Source organism: Sapajus apella, unplaced genomic scaffold, assembly GCF_009761245.1.
Source record: "Sapajus apella isolate SASKATOON/1434 unplaced genomic scaffold, GSC_monkey_1.0 scaffold60, whole genome shotgun sequence".
In the NCBI taxonomy this organism is placed as follows: Eukaryota; Metazoa; Chordata; class Mammalia; order Primates; family Cebidae; genus Sapajus; species Sapajus apella.
Genome location: NW_022437000.1, coordinates 13,164,259 through 13,184,446, shown reverse-complemented (window position 1 = coordinate 13,184,446; position 20,188 = coordinate 13,164,259). Strand labels below are relative to the sequence as shown.

At 48.9% G+C, this 20,188-nt stretch overlaps 2 protein-coding genes across 6 annotated transcripts in view; one reads left to right on the top strand and one right to left on the bottom strand.

The window, feature by feature from the left end:
- The window catches only part of CUL4A (cullin 4A), a 55,756-nt gene extending 39,744 nt beyond the window's left edge, over window positions 1-16,012 (bottom strand). For 2 of the 4 annotated variants that reach the window (XM_032246290.1, XM_032246293.1), the window contains exons 1-3: window positions 15,323-15,577; window positions 15,004-15,119; window positions 7,570-7,673 (exon numbers count right to left, since the gene is read on the bottom strand). In XM_032246290.1, the coding sequence (XP_032102181.1) occupies window positions 7,570-7,673; window positions 15,004-15,119; window positions 15,323-15,470 (368 nt within the window). In that variant the 5' untranslated portion in view covers window positions 15,471-15,577. Of the gene's footprint in view, window positions 1-7,569; window positions 7,674-14,720; window positions 14,915-15,003; window positions 15,120-15,322; window positions 15,578-15,939 lie in introns of those variants that run through there. The other 2 variants (XM_032246292.1, XM_032246291.1) reach the window with 2 other exon arrangements.
- A 73-nt stretch (window positions 16,013-16,085) lies between these two features.
- The window catches only part of PCID2 (PCI domain containing 2), a 28,988-nt gene continuing 24,885 nt past the window's right edge, over window positions 16,086-20,188 (top strand). For both annotated transcript variants that reach the window (XM_032246295.1, XM_032246298.1), the window contains exon 1: window positions 16,086-16,500. In XM_032246295.1, coding sequence (XP_032102186.1) covers window positions 16,465-16,500 — 36 coding nt within the window. In that variant the 5' untranslated portion in view covers window positions 16,086-16,464. The remainder of the gene's footprint in view (window positions 16,501-20,188) is intronic.

Genomic DNA, 20,188 nt, shown 5'->3' with positions numbered 1-20,188 from the left:
CTGCTCCCTCTCTAGCCTCCCTTCCCCGTGGCCGCACCTGCCCCTCCCGCTCCCTCTCCAGCCTCCCTTCATATTCTGCTTCCTTCACTACCAGACGCTTTCAAGTCCCTGCCAGCAGAAACACACCCAGGCCATTAAGTGCCTTGGGGCTGGATGGCCAGACAAAAGGCCCCGCTTCACAAAGTGCAAAAACTGAACATAATCCCAAGGGGGGAGGGGCTCCTGGACATGGTGACTGGCCTGGTATGTGTCGGCCACTAGGACCATTTTTTAAAAATAAAAAAAAGGTTGTGTTTTAAATAGACAGCATCTCATCATATTCCTAGGCCGGTCTTAAACGCACGGTCTTAAGCAATCCTCTGTCTAAGCCTTCCAAAGTGCTAGGATTACAGGTGTGAGCCACTGTGCCCAGCCTGTTAGGGCAAAGTGCAGCCGGACAGGAAAATGGCTCAGGTTCAACTTCCAGCCTCAATGTAAACTGACATGAACTCTCATCCAGATACCAAAATTAGGAACACTCTTACCTTGACTCTTAGAATGTGTATTTTTAGGAAAAGCCCCAAAAAGTAGTTTAGGACAAAGAAACCAAAATCTGGGCTCCTAGAGCAAGTGGCCTGGCATCCCTCAGGTTCACGCAGAGCTGAGAATCATAAATGGCTATAAACTGTCTGATGGTTTACTTAACACTCTTCACATCCGCTCTCACTGAGTCTCCCCAACCTTGTGGTGCAGGCATTGTTCCCTTCGTACAGATGAGCAAAATGGCTGCTGACAGTGGACATAACACGGACTTCTTAGTTTAACTCTTCTTGATCCACCGCCTGTCAGCAACACAATACTGGCCAAGCCAAGGGACTTCTCTAGGTCTGTTTCTGCTGTGCGCAAGACACTACACACTCAGAGCCGACATAAGGTGGTGACAACATCCTCAGCACACAGAAAGGAGGAAAACGCATCAGTCAAGTAGGAGGCACAAATCAGACAGGGGCTGGAGTCTCAGGGTGGCAAAGAGTGGCCTGACAAGGAAAGAGTGGCAGGGAGGGCTGGGTGCCAGACAGAACCTGAGGAGGAATAAAGGGTGCTGAGGAAGCCCAAGGGGCTCCCAGGGGGTCTGCATCCTCGTCACACCAGGAAGTGCTGCGACCTCAGCTACAGGAGCCTGGCTAAGACAGCTGACTCTATTTTCTCTTGGGGCTTTGCTGAATTCTCAGGAAGCACTGCCAGAAAATTAAAAGCAGACAGTTAAAGCAAAGACCTAATGGTTGAATGGTTAACAGGTTCCTCTGGAAGAACTCTTTTTAAATTGTGCAAAATTATAATGGCTCATTACATTAGGAAGCTACAGAAACAGTCTGGAAAAACAAAACAAAACAAAACAAAAAATCCATCATAAGTACATTGGACAGGCTTCAAGGAATCCCAACAGCCATCCTGCAGCTCTGACTCCAGAAGCTGAACAAGAGCTGCGGCTTGGACCCTCCAGTAAGCCTCTGCTGGCAGGTAGGCCACACCAGCCAAAGGTGGAGCTTTCTTTCAGGTTGAGGCTGCACAGACCCTTTAAACTTAATGGGGTTAAACTGACGCCAATCTGACACCACTGGGCAGCTCAGGTGTTGGGAAGATCAGAGTTCCACCTGGGGCAGTATCTTGTTACGATGGAAAGGTCCAACATAAGATGTTCACCAACGTAAGATGTGCACTAAATGAGAAATACTTTCTCTAAAATAGCTCTGTAAAATCAATATAGATCCTCAATCAGTAACTTTTTGCTATTTCCCACAGAAAAAAATACAAAATGGTAAGCTAAAATCACAGTGTGGCATTTACTAAGTAAGCGCCGGTCTTCTAAACATCAAAATCAATTCCAAATCCTAGGATATAACAAATAGCCATAATGTGCAATTCCAGGATGTGAGACATATAGACACAGTGAGAGTCTGTCAACAGCGTATTCTTGAAATGGGTTTCAGAGAAGGGCCAATCTTAGCTAAAAGATTTATACAGCCTACTGAGATGAGTTAGGCAGGTTTTCAAACAGCAAACAAAATCCAATAGCAGAAATGCTTACACCATTAAAAAAAACCTACCCATTGTATCTATAATTAAAAAGAAAGCAAAAAAGACAGTGCTTCTGTTGGGGCACAAGAGGGATACAAACATTTTCTACTCCTGGTTATCCTGCTTCTGCCAGTTCCAGGGAAGAATGACTCATCTGCTGCCTCTGTCCACAGACAGGCCAAAAGAGGACAGGCCTACGCCGACCCTCGTTCGTCTACACAGCCCATGAAGGCAAGGGTGCTGTTTTGTCCCCTCTGATCTGGCTGAGCACTAACAGGGTTCTCCTGGGCTTTCGTTTCTTCATCTAGAAAATAGGGTCCACAAAGGTACCTACAGCTCAGGGTATTGTGAGACAGAAAGCAATTCATGAATGTGCAGAGCTTGGCCTACTGCCAGCAAGTGCTGTGAACACGGTATCTGGTCAAGGGAGAACAGGCATGAGGTCTTTCTAAGGAAAGACAAAGCCTGCTGTCGTCAGTGTGGATCATACAGGCATGCTCGCAGAGGAAACTGGAGCTTCGCGACTTCCCCAACAACCAAGGCTCCGCTGCTCACTCCCATGCCCTTCCCTTCCACTGATCACGCTGCTCTTGTGATGTCCACCACTGCCTGGCATTCTGTAGCTGACCAGAGCTGCAATGCTGTCAAAGTGAACCAGGGGAAGGAAAATGTGAGTTTCATCTATTGTTATCTACAGGTTAGATTCTGCAGACAGCTGGCTTGACATTTTCGAAGAGCTCCCGGTGCCCATGCAGCCTGGCTGGGTGGCACGTGGTCCCACACCATGTGATATGGGATGAGCCACAACAGCTACCTGTGGCTCACTGAGTGTGCGAGTGTGTGGGTACGAACGGGTTTTATTTTGGGGAAGGGACAGCACCAAGAACAGGTACCTATTTTGAAAGGGACAACTAAGTGCAGAATTTATCAAACACCTGAGACAAGAAAATGGACATGGTGAACAAAGACGCGAGTGAAGGACTCAATTCCACAAAAGCCCTTTTTCTGCCTGTGCATCTGATGGGTTTCATCTATACTCTAACATCAGCATACGATTAAAATATAATCAGCATCTAACATTACTTAAATCTTATAAAGTTACGTAAAGTACTGAAATATCCCAGAGGCTTAAAGAAATCTGAATATGCAGACCTTGAATACGCCCTGCCACGTGGGTATCTGAGCATCTGCCATCACATGAACACTTCGCCATATGAGACTGGGCTGGGTCACAACTCTCTTCCAGCAAAAAGAAGCTCTTTGAGGGCGAGACCCATGCCAGTCATTCCTGTCCCTGGTTCCCAACACACAGTGTGGAGCTGGACATAAACACTCACCCATGTTTACTGGGTTAATGTACGCATGCAGCAGAAAGCCTTCATCATGGTAACCACCACTCTCTGGTCTCATCATCCCTTCAGACTCTACTCACCAGCCACTACGCCGGTTGCCATGTTAAACTTGCCCCTCGATTCCCACGAGATGACCCTCCAGGTTCTCCTCTCACCTCCCTGACACCAGCCCTTGGCCACCTCCACTGATGGCTCTGCTCACTTTTTTCTTTTTAGAGATGAGGGTATTTCCCTGTTGCCCAGGCTGGAGTGCAGTGGCACAATCTCGGCTCACTGCAGCGTCGACCTCCTGGGCTCAAGCAATCCTCCAACCTCAGCCTCCAGAGTAGCTGGAACCACAAGTATGCACCACCACGCCTGGCTCATTATTGTCTAGGCGGGTCTCGAACTCCTGGGCTCAAGTGATTCCCCCACCTTGGCCTCCCAAAATGCAGTGCTGAGATCAGAAGCATGAGCCACTGCATCTGGCCACTCTGCTCATTTTTCCTGGCCAGTTTCATCTGTGTCTGTGATCACCGGATCTGTGTCTACAGTCCCAAACGCACATCAGCACCTCTACCCCAGTGCCTCCTCACCTCCTTCAAACCAATGTGACCAAGACAGATGCTCCCTGCCTCAAACCTTGTCTGGTTCATCCTTCCACACCAGTCGGATCCCTTCCCTCTAAACCATGAGAGGTTTTCTGGCAGGATGCTGCCATTCCAACTCCATGGTTTTGCTGCCCAGTCAGTCAACTGACCCTTCACACCACAAAGACACACACAGGCACACCAACTTCTTACAAACATAACCAACACTCTGTGCCTGAATACCTCAGATGAGTCTCCATCTTCAGTTAAAACCCTGACTTCTCGGTTCAACAAAGGCCCTCCATAATTCAGCATCCGCCTTCCTCTCCTTTTCCCCTTTAGGGATCCTGTCAGCGGCCAACTCTCCCACGTCCAGCAGTGCACCTGGCTCTTGTGCCCAGTACGCTTCCTCAGAGCCAGTGATTGTGCCACTGGCCTGTGCCACCTCCTCATCCACCCTTCAGGACACAGCTCAGACATCGCTTCACCCCTGCAGCACTCCCTTATGCAGGTGGGCTGGCTACTCTTTCTTTAGGTCCCAGGAGCTTATCTGAACCTTTGAAAACCCTTATCACAGCACTCGGAAATGCTTATCTTGATGCTTCTGCCATCCCCATTCGGCTTTAAGCTCCAAAGGGCCAGAATCCCATTCTACTCAAATTTATTTTCCCAGGACCTGGTATTGTACCCAGCACATGACCGATACTTAAAAACATGTGCCAACCCAATGAAAGGCTGTGGTGTGCTGGTTTCTATGTAAACTTATCATTCTGCCAGAGTGACCTCCATGAACAATCTAATTCTGGTTTCTTGCTTCAAAACCTGTAAGGATGCTGGGTGAATATCCCCAACTCCTTGACAGTATCCACAAAGATTCTAATTCAATCTCCACCTCAGCATCACAGCCTAAGGGCCGCCAGCTCTCTGGAGTTCTAGTTGTGCCGCTGGGGATTTCCAAAGCACCCTCCGTGCTCTGCATCAGTGCCGCATCTACAGGTGGGCGGACACTCCCCACCCTTCAAGGGCATCTGCTCCGGGAGGCTCTGCCCCAGATGTGTCACATGCCACCATTGCTGGCCTGACTCAACAGTTCTCAACTCAAGATGTCTCATGAGTAATAAGGCCATTTGTTGGGAGGTCCAGGCGGGTGGATCACGAGGTCAAGAGATCGAGACCATCCTGGTCAACATAGCGAAACCCCGTCTCTACTAAAAATACAAAAAATCAGCTGGGCATGGTGGCGCATGCCTGTAATCCCAGCTACTCAGGAGGCTGAGGCAGAATTGCCTGAACCCAGGAGGCGGAGGTTGCCGTGAGCCGAGATTGCGCCATTGCACTCCAGCCTGGGCAACAAGAGCGAAACTCCGTCTCAAAAAAAAAAAAAAAGGCCATTTGATATGGTAGTGTTTCTTCTTTGGCCTTTAATGAACTAAACAATTTTTGTAATCATGGTTTTGCCATCGCACCAGGAAAACATAATAATTCTCCCGCCTCTCCCATAGGCCTGTTACTTCTTGGAGGGTAGAAATCAGGCATGGTGGTCACATCCCATTTTGTGGTGCCAGTGCCATAGGCAGAAAGCAAGCGCTTGTGCGGTGAGTGAACTGATGACAACCCACAGGGTAGGAGTAACTGGCAGAAGGATAATTTGATCAGGTAATCAAATGGCAGTTTTCAAGTAAACTGGGATAGCAGCTAGAGTAGGAACAATTATTGCCTACTGACCCTCACCGATGCCTAAGTCCTTGGGAGAAGGCTTGGGCATCTGCTAAAGACTTCCCCCAAGCCTAGGAGTCAGGCCACTTTTTGGATGGAAGCATCTTGAACATGGGTTCCTGGAAGCGCACTGCTGAGCTGTGGCCCTGGGGCGGGTCCTGCTTCTGTGCACCCTCACAGGTGCCTCCTGAGATAAGATGCACTTTGGCCAGGTTCCAGAAGGTTGTGTGTGGTCACTGATCTCTTGAACAACCTCATGATCTTTAGGAAAGGGCTTTGCTGGAAAACACTGCAGAGGTGTATTTACAGAAGCCAGCACAAAAGAACTGAAGCTGACTTCACTCACCATCTGTGGGGAGCACTGTGGAGACTGTCTAAACAGAGACCTCTCACCCTGCATTTCAGCTTCCCTGCCATGTGCTACAACATCAGCAACACCAACGGCTGCAGCTTCCCCGAGGGTCCTTCCAAGGAACTCAGATGGTTTAGTTTCCTAAGATCAGGGACATGGGGGAGCAGAAGTTTCCTTGAACCAGACGCAAATACCAACTACTTAATTTTACATATAAAGAAATGGAGGCCTAGAAAACTCCAATCACAAGTAGACTTTCTGCAACTATAAACTCTACTTTCTAATTCCTACCCAATGAAACACATGGATAGCTGTAGTAATGGGAGGAGGCTGGGGAATGAGACTGAGTCCAGATTAAAGGATTTTCTCTCTTTTTTTTTTTTTTGAGACGGAGTTTCGCTCTTGTTACCCAGGCTGGAGTGCAATGGTGCGATCTCGGCTCACCGCAACCTCCGCCTCCCGGGTTCAGGCAATTCTCCTGCCCCAGCCTCCTGAGTCGCTGGGATTGCAGGCACACGCCACCATGCCCAGCTAATTTTTTGTATTTTTAGTAGAGACAGGGTTTCACCATGTTGACCAGGATGGTCTCGATCTCTTGACCTCGTGATCCAACCGCCTCGGCCTCCCACAGTGCTGGGATTACAGGCTTGAGCCACCATGCCCGGCCAGGATTTTCTATAGGATGCCACAGAGCCCAGAGACTCCCCTGCAGACGACTGAGTCACAGCTGGTGTGGCAGCAGAATCCCGAGATGCCCCTGCCCTGTCCCTACGTGGATGATGCCTCACGTGCAACTGTGGATGAGGCTGTGGATACGAAGGGTCATCATTCATTGACTCGGTTACAGGTTACATCATATAAGGCCCTATCTCAGCAAGCCAGAGAGGCAGATTCTCCTGCAAGTCTAGAAGCAAAAAAGAGTTGTGCTGTGAAAAGAGAGGCAAGGAGCTGCACGTGACCCCACGTAACACAGGAAGGAAAGCAGGGCCCTCAGTCCCACAGCCACAGGAACTGGCTTCCGCCAACTGCCTGCCCATGCTAGCGAAGGACCTCACCTCAGGTGAAGCCCCAGCCTGGCTGTCACCTTGACTCTGTCCATGAGAATCCGAGCACAGAATCCACTGAGTCCTGCCCAGCCTTCTAAGAGACACGACCATGAGCTGATAAGCAGGTGTCTCCACGTCACCAAGTAGATGGGAATTTGTCACACATCACAGAAAACTAATGAAGATGGTATTTATTAGAATAAAGGATACTCAAACTTTAAGACATTTTTCAGAACTTTTCCTAAATACTTCAATCATATCCATTAAGTAGACATGGTTTCCCTTTAATTCAGATCAACAAAATACTTTAAATGGCAAATTTTGCTTAAAAACTTACCATATTGAGTCATGAAATAAAAGAGCACTTTGAAGCTTTTGTTCTAATATTAAGGATACTCATTAGTTATTTATCATAATGTTCAGTTTTAAAAGACTTAGATAATGAACAGAAACTTTTTGAACCGAAAAAAGGATATTCTCTAAACGGAAGGATCTGTGCCTGGACGTGGTCTTCACAGGCCTGACGCAGCTGCTTGTAGAGCATGGGGGAGACTTTATGTGAACAAAGATTTTCCACAGCCTGAAAACAAAAGGGGCACATAAATACCTCAGTATGAATAACAGATTGGTTCTTTAAAAAACCCAATTATTTATATAGCTGTAATCATAACAAAAAGGCACCCCACCCACCCCAGTACTTACAGAATCTACAAATATATTATTTATTATGGCTAAGTTTAGGGCACTTCTCATTGGAAAAAGTCACAGTTGGCATGGGTGTAAAACAGTTAATGTGGGCACATGGCACCTCGGGCCCCAGGCGGCTAGTTGGCCTGCACCACTTCTGAGCATCCGGGGACTTCTGAACAGGTTTCATCCTCACAGGCCTGTTTCTGGGTGCTCTGATTCCTCGGCCTAAGGTGGGGGTCACTGGAGCATGCATGTGTTTAAGTTCACCTTGATGATTACAAAGTGAAATCAGGGCTAGTGAACCAAGAATATCTTTTCCCTCAGTGACCACCTTCTCATTAGGAAGGAGAACAACAGGATGGGGCTCCAGTTCCCTTCACTCTCCCCAGGGCAGTGACTCCGTCCATACTGAGCTTTGTTCTGGGTGACTCAGGCCAGATTGTAGTGTTTCCTATTTATTTTTCTGCAGGATAGATGTGTAATTCACTTCAGTTTTGTCTTAAGAAACTTTTTTTTTTTTCTGTGAACATCCCCAATACAAGAAGAAATCATTTTTTTTTCTTTTTTGAGATGGAGTCTTGCTCTGTGGCCCAGGCTGGAGAGCAATGTCACAATCTCCGCTCACTGCAACCTCTGCCTCCCAGGTTCAAGCAATTCTCCTGCCTCAGCCTCTCGAGTAGCTGGGATTACAGGCATGCGCCACCACGCCCCACTAATTTTTGTATTTTTAGTAGAGATAGGGTTTCGCCCTGTTAGCTGGCCTGGTCTCCAACTCTTGATCTCAGGTGATCCACCCTCCTTAACCTCCCAAAGTGTTGAGATTATAGGTGTGAGCCACTGTGCCCAGCCGAAACCATTTGTTGAGGCAGAAAAATTTTTCTTACAATATTTCTACCCACCTCAAAGAAACAGTGCTTGTACATTCTCACTAGTTCTAATAAAATTTCCTTTCAAATCTCATGTACAAAACCTTAATCTCATTCAATTCAAATATGAAATACTATAAACAGAAATGTGGTTTTTCTACTAGCAAGTTTTGAACCAATGCGGGGTTCAAAAAATGTGGGGATATACAGAATAAAAACACTTTAGATAAATAATCTGAATGTAATATGAATACAATAGTCCTCTAGGAAAAAAGGTAAAGTTATAAAGCTATTCATTTTACTAATACTTACAAGTATTAATAATTCCAATATTATAGGAGAGCTGCTACATATTGTATTAACCAACGTTAAATAAATACAGTAATTACTACCATATAAAATACATGCATATTTACAAAGATCAAAAGAGAATGTGGAATAATTATAATCCTGTTTTCTAACAAGCTTAATATCCGCATAACAAAGAAATACAAACTTTCCCCCTACATTTTGTCTTACTATAGACATAAGGAATTCCTACCCACATTCTGTATTTCTTTTAATTCCTTTCTCAAACTCTTCAATTCCATCCCTTTGGATTCCAAGTCTTTATAATTTGGTCAAAGATCTGCCACCTCTTGTCTCCTCAAACAACCAGGAGAACTTCATGACAAAGGTTTTGCTCCAGTAGTTAAACCTTAGTGGATCCCACAAACGTAATTACTACAAAGTAAGTTTTTTATATAACACATGAAGAAAATGTATTTTCTTCAGCACAAGTCAAGATAAGCTTAGTGGTGCATATCCTTCATAAACAGTAACGTAGGACCATTTTCTGGATGTTTTAATTCCTAAACTAAGAACCAATATCCTTAAAACCATCTTTTCCTGGTGTGGCATATCATTGCTGAATGTTTTATAACCCACTCTTCCTCCTATGTGTCCTATTTGGTACACATTTACTATTTATATGAGTCATAATGCAACTTATTTTGTTTTTAAAATTAAGAATTTAGGAATCTCTCAAAATAAGTAGCAAGCCCTGGGTAACCCGGGTTTGCTGTAGGTGCTGAGTCAGGACTGCCAGCTTCATGTTACAGGCACTCATCACTGGAAAGGCGACAGCCTTTGTTTCTCTCCGTCCTGCCAACTCCTTGCTGGTTGGAATGCTGGAAGACTTTTTTGTGCTCTTATAGAAGCAGCACAACATAGGAGTCACCCCTCCCCGAAATGAATTTTTGAGCCTCAATGAGATTTAGCAACACCTTTCTGGAGGTGTAAAGCAACTAATCAGATGTTACTGTGTGCTTCATGTTGGTGCCCTCAGGCCACCGGAATTTTAAAGATTCAACCCAGAGAAAGTGAATGTAATCCAATGATCGGAGGTGGAGGAGCATCATTTACATTCTACTCCTATTAGTATCAAGATGCTTTCCTTGTATAAACAGCCAAGTGAGAATTTGTGTGTATCTTCACCCAACACTGTCTCTCCTCACATCATAGCTACTTCCTAACCAACAGGTTCATCAAATGATTGTCTTATTAGCTCAATATGCCCATCTATTTATAGTGTCAAAGCACTGCCCGGAGTGAACTCAGTGCTACTTAAACAAACTGCTCCCTGCGGACAAGGGCAATCCCTGCTCTCAGGTGTGGAAGACAGAACAAGGAAGTCCACGGAGCTGTGGGGGGTGACCTCCACAGCCACATGGAATGCAACCCCCGTAGTCACACAGAGACCTCCACAACCACACAGGATAAGACCTTCACAACCACACGGGACACAACCTCCACAGCCACATAGTGACCTTCACAGCCACGGGATGAGACCTGTGTAGCTATGGAGGTTCCATTCCTACGCTGGGTCTGTAGCTTGGGTGTGAGGGAAGGATGCCACCACATACAAAGGACTAACCACTCCCCTTCAATGACCATTATCACCTAGTATCAAGATGTCGCGGAGACAACTACTGTGTGACTCAAGAAAGACAGCCTGGCTTTCCGCAGAACTTGTATGTCAGCTGGGTACAGTGGCTCACGCCTGTAATCCCAGCACTTTGGGAGGCCAAGGCAGGAGGACTGCTTGAGTCTAAGAGTTCCCATGCAGCCTGGACAACATCAGGAGGCCACGCCTCTCTCTTTTTTTTTTAAAGGCCTGAGACATTTGTTTTTGTGCAAAAAACAAACAAACAAAAAAAAACCAGTCCTAAATCAATACACAGCCTTTCTAGAAATGCAGTATTCAGTTTTCTGTTGTCTCATTCAGCTACAAGTAGGACTAAAACACAGACACAAGACACAGAAGATCCACTTTATTCAGGGAGTTAGTTATTACAGACCTAAATTCAGGCCTTTAAAGGAAAAACATTTATGCCTTCACAACATACTCCTCTACACATTATAGAAGGAAAATGACAAAAAGAAAATAACTAACAAACAGAAACAACAGGCCAGCTGAGGCCCACACAGTGTAATCAACAGGCCTCCTGAGGTGTTTAGAGGAAGACTGAGCAAAACAAAAACCAAACACTAAACCAAACCTTGCCAACTTGGGTGGGTGAGAATTGGTACTTTCACGCAAGATTCTTTGGCAAGGTATACATCACACCACCTATACAAAAACTTAGATTTTATTTTGAAACACCAAGTCAAATGTACTGCCTGCTTGATTAGAGATCAGTAATTTCACATTTACTTTTCTTACCATTTCTACCCCACTTGCTTCCAATACACCTGAGGCAGCCCATGCTTCAGACTTCTGTGAGCGGCCAGAAGCCCACCTGTGTGTGGAGAGATGACCAGCTGCACGTGCTCACAGGTGAGTGAGTCAATTGATTCCACATGTCCCCTGGTGGGGCAGCACCTTCAGAGATGCCCTTAGAGTTTGCGATGTTTCAACCCAGGAGGAACCAGTGACTGTCATTTTGGAGTTAGCATTCCTAGTTCTCAGGGTTTCAAGACAGACACCCAAGGCACCTACAAACATTGTTCATAATATCTACAGTGATTGTTTTATGAGATCTATCACTGCGTACAAGGTGTTGCAAAGTAATTCCACCGTTTTAAGTAAAAACAATGAGGCAGCAGATGACAGCCAAATCTCCAGGAAAATAGTAGTAAGATGTCTTAGCTGCAAATAGCACATTTTATTAAACCAAAGACCTATGAGGGTTCAGGTGGGACTCTTGTTTCTGGTCAAGACACAGTAAAAGAACTATATTAACTTTCTGCCTGAAATAACCAGAAAAATCAGATAAAATATACAAAGCAACAGGTTTTGAAGCACTGGGTACTGAGCTAGGAAAGAGTGAATCTCAGAAGGATGAGAGGCAAACAGGCCCCAACTGCTCAGCTTCCTGCATGGAGAGCTTCTAGGCTGCGGTGTGGGGGCCCTGAGTTGAGTAGCTGGAACCATAGGTGTGCATCACCCCACTGGGCTAATTTTTAAATTTTTTGTAGAGATGGGGTTTCACCATGTTGCCCAGGCTGGTCTCCAACTCCTGGGCTCAAGTGATCAGGCCACCTTGGCCTCTGAAAATGCCGGGATGAGTCACTGTGCCCAGCCTCTCAATATTGTTAAGAAATTAACTCTCCCACGTTGATCTATAGATTCTATATACTGTCAATCAAAATCTTAGCACACTTTTTAATAGAAATTGGCTGATTCTAAAATTCATATGGAAACACAAGGGACCAAGAATAGCCAAAAACCTGTGCAAACATATGAAGGTGGAGGACCAGCACAACCTGATTTCACAAGTCACTCCACCTATTCCTACATGATTTTTGACAAAGGGGCAAAGGCAGATCAGTAGGGGAAAAGAGGCTGAACGACTCCACATTTACAGGAAAAACAGTGACTCTAGAGTTTTTTTTTTTGTTTGTTTTTTTTTTGAGATGCAGTCTCACTCTGTTGCTCAGGCTGGAGTGCAGTGGCATAATCTCCGTTCAATGCAATCTCCAACTCCAAGGTTCAAGTGATTCTCCAGCCTGAGCCTCCAAAGTAGCTGGGATTACAGGTGCCTGACACCACGCCCGGCTATTTTTTTTGTATTTTTAGTAGACACCATGTTGGCCTGACCTTGAACTCCTGACCTCAGGTGATCCATCTGCCTTGGCCTCCCAAAGTGCTAGGATTACAGGTGTGAGCCACCAGGCCCGGCCCTGACGCTAGATTTATATTTCACAATATATACAAAAATTCACCCTACATAGATCAGAGAACTAAATGTAAAACCTGAAACCCTACAATGTCTGGAAGAAAATATAAAACTCTGTGACCTTAGATTAAGCACAATCTATAGAAGAACAAACTGATTCATGTGACTTCAAAACTTAAAAATATTGCTCTTCCACAGACACAGTTAAGAGAATCAAAAGACAAGTTCAAGACTAGAGAGAAAGTATTTGCAAGGCGAAAATCTGGTATCGGACCTGTATCTAGAATACATAATAAACTCATACACTCGAGAAAACCAACCCAATAAAAATGAGCAAAATATTTAAATAGATACTTCGTCAAAGAACGGCAAGTACAAGGATGCTTAGCATCAGAGGGAAATGCAAACTAAAACCACAATGACATTCCACCACACACCTACCAGCACAGCTAAAATTACAAACTGAGAACACCACATGCTGGCCGCAGCCTGGAACTGGAACTCCCATACACTGCTGGGAGAAACACAGAAGGGACAGCCACTTTGAAAAATAAGGAATTTCCTACAAAGATAAACATACATTTTCCACATGACCCTGATATCTTACCTCCAGTATAAAAGTAACCAGAACTTACCTGAGAGGAATGAAAATATATTTCCAAACAAAGGCTTATTCACAAATGTTCACAGCAGCTTTATTTAAAACAACCCAAGGCTGGGCACAGTAGCTCATGCCTGTAATCCCAGCACTTTGGGAAGCCAAGGCAGGCAAACCTGAAGTCGGGAGTTTGAGACCAGCCTGCCCAACAGGCAAAACCCTGTCTCTACTAAAAATACAAAAAATTAGCCAGATGTGGTGGCAGGTGCCTGTAATCGCAGCTCTTCGGGAGGCTGAGGCAGGAGAATTGCTTGAACCTGAGAAGCAGAGGTTGCAGTGAGTGAGATCACACCACTGCACTCCAGCCTGGGCAACAAGAGGGAAACTGTCTCAAAACAAAAAAACAACCCAAAACATGGACACCCAAATGTCCATTAACTGAACAGATAAAACAATTGTGGCACACCCATTGTACTCGGTAATAAACAAACCACAATCACACTGTGTGTGCAGGAATCTCAAAAGCACTGGCCTAATTGAAAGAAGGCTGATACAAAAGACGATGAAATACATGATTGCATTTAGATGAGGTTCTCGAAATGGAAAAATGTAACCATATTTTGTCCCTTGGGGATTGCCAAGGGCTGGGAGTCAGTGGAGAGGACTCATTGCAAAAGTGGTCAGGGCAATTTTGGGGGTGGTAGAAATATTCTACCATTCTACTAAGAGGGGCCGGTTACATAACTGTATACATTTGTTAAAACTTGTTGAAGTACATATTATATGCAGATTGTACCTCAAAAAAGCTGGTAAGAAAACATAATCCACTTACACTTAGGACAAAGAATGGATGTATGTACACCAAACTGCCTAACGGTAGTTTTCTTTGGGCAGTAGGATTATAGGTGATTTAAGTTTTCTTTTTTGTACTTTTTTGTAATTTTTACAACGCAGTCACTTGCATATCCAGAAAAAGATTTAATTCAAGCCTGTTAATAGAAATAACTGTATGACACATTGTGCCCTAAAATGTAGATATTAGCTACTTAATGAATGTCTTACAAAAACAGCTGCCAGAAAAAAAGTCCGATTGTAAATGAAATCTCCAAGCAGCAAAATGTACTTTTGGCCATTATTTGCTACTTTAGAAACAGACCACCATCACTTTGAATTAAACGCTACAAAATCTGTTTGACTATCTTAAAGGCAATCGTTAATCACAAAACACAGTAGAGAAAAAAAAAACCCGCACTGGGAAGTGACACAGTAATCAGTTTTACATGTAACGAAAGAAATAATAATTTGCTGCATACTTGCAAAATGAGTCACGTGGCTCCCAGAAACACACCTCCTTCTCTTCTGTAATGGGATAACTTTAAATATCGTTCTAAGCAGCTTAAGCCTGAAAACAAAAATTCCACCACGGCAATAAACAAAACCACTTGTTGCCTCTGCGGCTCCCGGCCTGCGGAGGAGGCAAACGCCCTGCCTTTCCGGCTCCCGGGCGAGAGCCTGCTAGGCTCCGGAGCGGCCGCCGGGCCGCGTCTGCGTCACGCGGGGCAGGACCGGCGCCCCCAGCCCCGGCCGCCGCCTCACCTGGTAGAGCTCCTCGAGGTTGTACCTGATGGAGGTGCTGCTCTGCACGGCCCGCACCGCCTCGTGCAGCTTCCGCCACGTGTCCTGCGTGTAGTTGTCGGGCAGCCGGGGTCTGTCTGCGGGGCGGAGGGACAGCAGGCGGCTCAGGGCGCGCCGCAGGGGCCCTGCGTCGCCAACCCCCGCCCGCCCGGCCCGCGCCCCGGCCCCCGCGCCCGCTGGGGGCCCGCACGGATCTCGGTGCCTCCCCGTCCCGGGCGGGCGGGGTCTCGCGGGGTCCCCGCCAGGGTCGCCCGGCCCTCGGCCCGGCCGCCGCACCCACCTCGGAAGTTCTTGATGACCAGCTTCTTGGAGCCGCCCGCGCCCCCCGGCTTGGCGGGCGCTGCGGCCAGGGCTGCGGGCTTGGTGAGGCCGTTGGTGCGGCCCACGAGCGCCGAGAAGCTGCCCTTCCGCGGGGCCTCGTCCGCCATGGCTGGGCCGGAACCGCCGCGCCCCGCCCCGAGAGCCGCAGCCGCCGCCGCCCGCCCCGGTCCGCGCGGCCTCCGCCCCGGCCTCCTCGCGCGCCCCGCCCCGCCCCGCCCGGCCCGCGTGCCCGAGCCCAACCGCCGCCGCGCCCGGCTTCTCCGGAGGGCTTAGGGGCGCGCGCCGGGAACCCCCCCGAGCGGTCTGATCCCCTCCTAAGGGCTTCGGACACCCCGTCCTGGCTCGGGGCTGCGCGCCGGGAACCACCCCTCCTGAGGGACTGGGACCCCTGAGGGCCTTCCTGAGGGATCAGGGCCCCCCTCCTGGCTCGGGGCCGCGCGCCGGGACCCCCCCCCCACCCCGAGATTGGGAGCCCCACTCCTCAGGGCTCCGGAACCCCGTCCTGGCTCGCGGCGCGCGCTCCGGGGCCCCCCCCCCTACTGACGGCTTGGCCCCCCGTGCGGGACTCGGGACCACTTCGAGAGCTCGGGGGGCGCGCGCCGAGACGTCCCCCGACTCCTGAGGGCTCGGGAGCGCGCGGCGGAGGCACTTTATGAGGCCTTGGGAGCGCGCGCCATGTCCCTCCCCTGCCCCCCCGCTCGGGCGCGCGCGCCCCTCGGCCCTGACCCAGACGCGCGCCGAGCGTCCTCTGCGGCCTCGTTTTCACAGGAGGCAGTCGAGGGGTCAGCGCAGTGAAAAGCAGTTTCGCCGTGGGGCCGTCCTTGCCACTGGACCCCAAACCCCTCAGCCGGGGCGGGCTCAAACACACAATCAGAGCCGCTGGCGTCCCAGCTGAGAGGACGGGGCCCGGCAGAAACACCCCGGGGCCCCCTCAGCCCGAGCGCGTCGCCGAGCCGGCCCCCGGGTTCTCCCTCCGGAACCACCTGCGCACAGGCGGCGAGGCCGGGGGCGCCGGGACCGAAACGGACCGAGTGCCGGAAGTGACGCCAGCTGGCCCGCTTGCGGCGTCGGTGGTGGCGCTCCCAGTCCGGCGGCGCTCCCATGGCGCACATTACCATCAACCAGTACCTGCAGCAGGTGGGTCCCGGCCAGGCAGCGCGCGGCGGCGTGGTTGGCCCTCCGCGTGTCCCGCGTGTCTCCTCTTGCCTTGGACCCTCAGGCCTCTTCCTTCCCCGCCTCGCCACCCCTTCCTCGTCCGGGTTCCCGCGAGCCGACTGAAAGGCCGAACAGCGGCGGCAGGGGCTCGGGAAGGCAGCCCGGGGTCTCCCCTGCAGGGCCGCCGTGGGCGGTGTCCGTGGATCGCGGAGTCGTCGCAGTGGAAGTAGGCGCGGGGCCCCACATCGCTGCCGTCTCTTGCTGGCATGTGTGGCCGCGCTCCCAGGGGCTCTGAAGGCCTCCGGGCCTCGGTGTGGGCGGTGCTGTGTCGGAGGGACTTCCAGGAGGCGATGGAGGGGCAAGCGCCAGGCTGTGGCAGTGCTGCAGGCCGGGCTCGCGCTCCGGGTCCTTGCTGCTGTTTAACGCCCTTCTCACTCCGAGCACAATGCATGCGCCACCACGCCCGGCTAATTTTTTTGTATTTTTAGTAGAGACCCGGTTTCACCATATTGGCCAGGCTGGTCTCGAACTCCTGAGCTTGTGATCCATCCTCCTCGGCCTCCCAAAGTGCTGAGATTACAGGGTGAGCCACAGCATCCGGCCATAATTTTGCATTTTTAAAAGTTATGCGTTCTCTGTGGACCATACTGGAGGGCGTGAGGGGCATGCAGCAGCCACAAGAAAGTCTTCCTGGGACCAGAAGTGGGGAGCATCCCCTGGTGAGCCAGGCCTGGGAGTGCCGCTCAGAAGGTGCTCACTTGGAATGTGGCTGTGTGGTCCCATTGGGGGCTGAAGTCTCTGCAGCATGAGATGTTAACAGTTGGCCAGGTGGCTGGGCTGCTGGGGGGTCCTGTGTCCACTGTGGCGCCAGTCGCACCTTTAGGGGTTGCTGGTACTGTCTGTTGCCATCCCTGCTTTTCCTGTTCACACCCCCAGCCTTCTCACAATTTAGTCATTGAGGCAGGGGCATTGATAGGACCACTCTTGGGACACATTCATGCCTGCCAAGCAAGCTGGGGCTCTCCTTGGGTTCAAGGCCCTGTGGCACTGAGCTCTCCTCCGGTCAGGTCACACCTGGGACACTGGGTGCAGCCCAGGTGGGTGTGGTGGAGTGACTTGAGGATGTGGCGATATCACCCTGCATGTGTGCAGGGACCACCCTGGGAGGTCACAGGCAAAGGAGGGTGACCAGTGAGTGCCCCCGGCAGGGGTCTCCACCTCTCCTTGGAGGGACCCGGTGTCTAGACTCCAGGGTTTGATCCCTTCGTGACCACTGTGACCCCAGTGCGTTTAGTCATTGAAGTATGCTTCCATTCCACAGTGCTTGCTCCAGTCTGAGACTCAAAGCCCTCAGCCACCCATAGGTGGTGCGAGTGATAGCACAGTGCAGGACGCGGTATGCTTCCAACCATAGGCAGGGGTGGATGTGGGGAACTCTTTAGCGTGAACCTCCTGTTCATGTGGAGCCAAGGAGAGCACAGCTTGGTCAGCAGGCTCCAGAACCACTTTGTAGCCAGACGCACCTTAGTTGAGCACGGTTAGAGTCTGTTGGGGCTCCTGTGGCTAGGCCTGCCCACATGGCACAGAGAGGGCCACTTTATGTCCTCACTGGGGCTAAATTGACTAATACTGGTTTTCTTGGGGGACTTGCAGACCAAGACCTGGGCAGGATCCATCATTTTGCCTTCCAGCCCAGGACCAGCTACTGATGGGAGGGCAAGCAGGGAAGACCCCATGTGCCTGCCTGGCCAAGGCAGTTGCCTCCCTCATCTTCGAAGGTGCTGTTCCATTGCACCTGGTCAGGTGATCTGGAGGGAGCCACATGAGGCCCCTTTGGAGCTGAGCACCAGTATGTTCTTGCAGAGTGTGGTCATGGGACACTGGAAAGCCTCTTGCAGAGGATGGGCGGATGCCAGTGTTGTCTTCTTTGGGCCACCTTCAGCTTGTTGATGATGATTGACAAATGCAGTGTTTCAGATTGCAAAATATTGATCTCCAGCATGGTCATTTTAAAGAGGAAACCTAATCCCTTCCCCTAAACTGTTGAGGATCTTAGTATCCCTCTATCTACCTTTCAGATGAAATTCCTAAGCCTGCAGCCCGGGCTATGAAGAAAAACTTGGTTTTTGTAACAGGGTTTTCATAATACTTGGGCCCAAGTCATCTTGCACCCATTTGTGACTTTGAAAATGTTAGTGAGGAGGTGGGATATGACGTGACCTTAAGCCACAGCCTGTGATCTTGCATGGACTCGGGCAGGAGAGGGCTGTCTCTGAATGGCTGTAATTTTCTTATGAAGGCATAAAACCTGTGAGCACAGCTTGGCGGTCTTCAGATGGTTTCAGCGGAAGATAAAGTTCCTACTCACCTCCAATCCAAATCCCACGGGACTCTCACTTCCCCTGCTCTGTGTCCGTGTTGCCCGTTCTTACGACTGTGGTCCTGGTGACACCGACTACCCCCTGCACTCACAAGCAGTTCAGGATTAGGGCCCCAGTGCCACCATCAACGTCTACTCAGTGATGTTGAAATTCAGGATTTTTTTTTTTTTTTTGCAGTCTTTTCGTCCTTAGAATAAGGAGAGTCAGATCCCACAAAGTACTGTTTTCAAAGGTTACTTATATTCTTTTTTCTGATATCCATTTAGGTTTGTTTTTTCTTTTGTCTTCAATTTTAAGGTTTCCCTTTCCGTTTTATTTCCTGAATGGGGTTGTAAGTAACTGTTATATATAAAGGTGTGCTCAGAAACTTCCCTTCTGTCTCTCAACTCGTCCTACCCACTCTCTAGAAAGATCAGCATTTTCATTAGATTCTGTCTTCTCCACCCTGTATTTCCTTTTGGGATGTGCATGTGACACACACATAGACATAAGCACACATATTTTTCTTGTTTTCCTGCATTCTTATACAAGAGGCAGCATTCTATACATACTCTTTTACAACTTGCTTTTTTCACTTAACTGTATCTCCTAAAAATTATTCCATGTAAATTCATAGAGATCTTCCTCATTTTTAAAAAATGGTTGCGTAGCTGCCTTAAAATAGATGTTTCACGGTATTCAGCCAGTGTCCTGTGTCCAGTATTTTGTGATTGCATGTAACGAGTATAAATATCTTCTGTTTCTAGTTGTGAGTCCCTGGAAGTGTGATTACTGTTTCAAAATGTCAATGCGTATGTAATTGTATGGAATAGTCAAGTGGGAAATTCCTTATCATATAAGGCAGACTTCAGTGAGGTGGTGTCAGCCTCCCAGTCATCCCGAGTTGAACCCTGGGGTAGGAGGAGTTGGGCTCCAGTGTGTTGTGCCGCTGGCGTGTGCCTCCCTTTCTTCGGGGTGTAGACACTTGTGCACAGGATTACTGGTCAGAGAGCAGGCGTTCGCTTGCTTTAGTAGAATACCAATTTTCTATGAAAATCTTACCCCAATTTACCCCACCGCCAATGTGTGAGCCTTCTAGTTGCTTCATGTTCTTGGCAACTCTTGGTGTCATCAGCCTTCCTAGTTGTAAGTACCCTGGTACGTATGTAGAGGGATCTCACTGCCTTTCACTGACGGGTGGCAGTGTGGAGGCCTCTGCCTTTCACTGATGGTGGCAGTGTGGAGGACCCTCTGCCTTTCACTGACGGGTGGCAGTGTGGAGGACCCTCTGCCTTTCACTGACGGGTGGC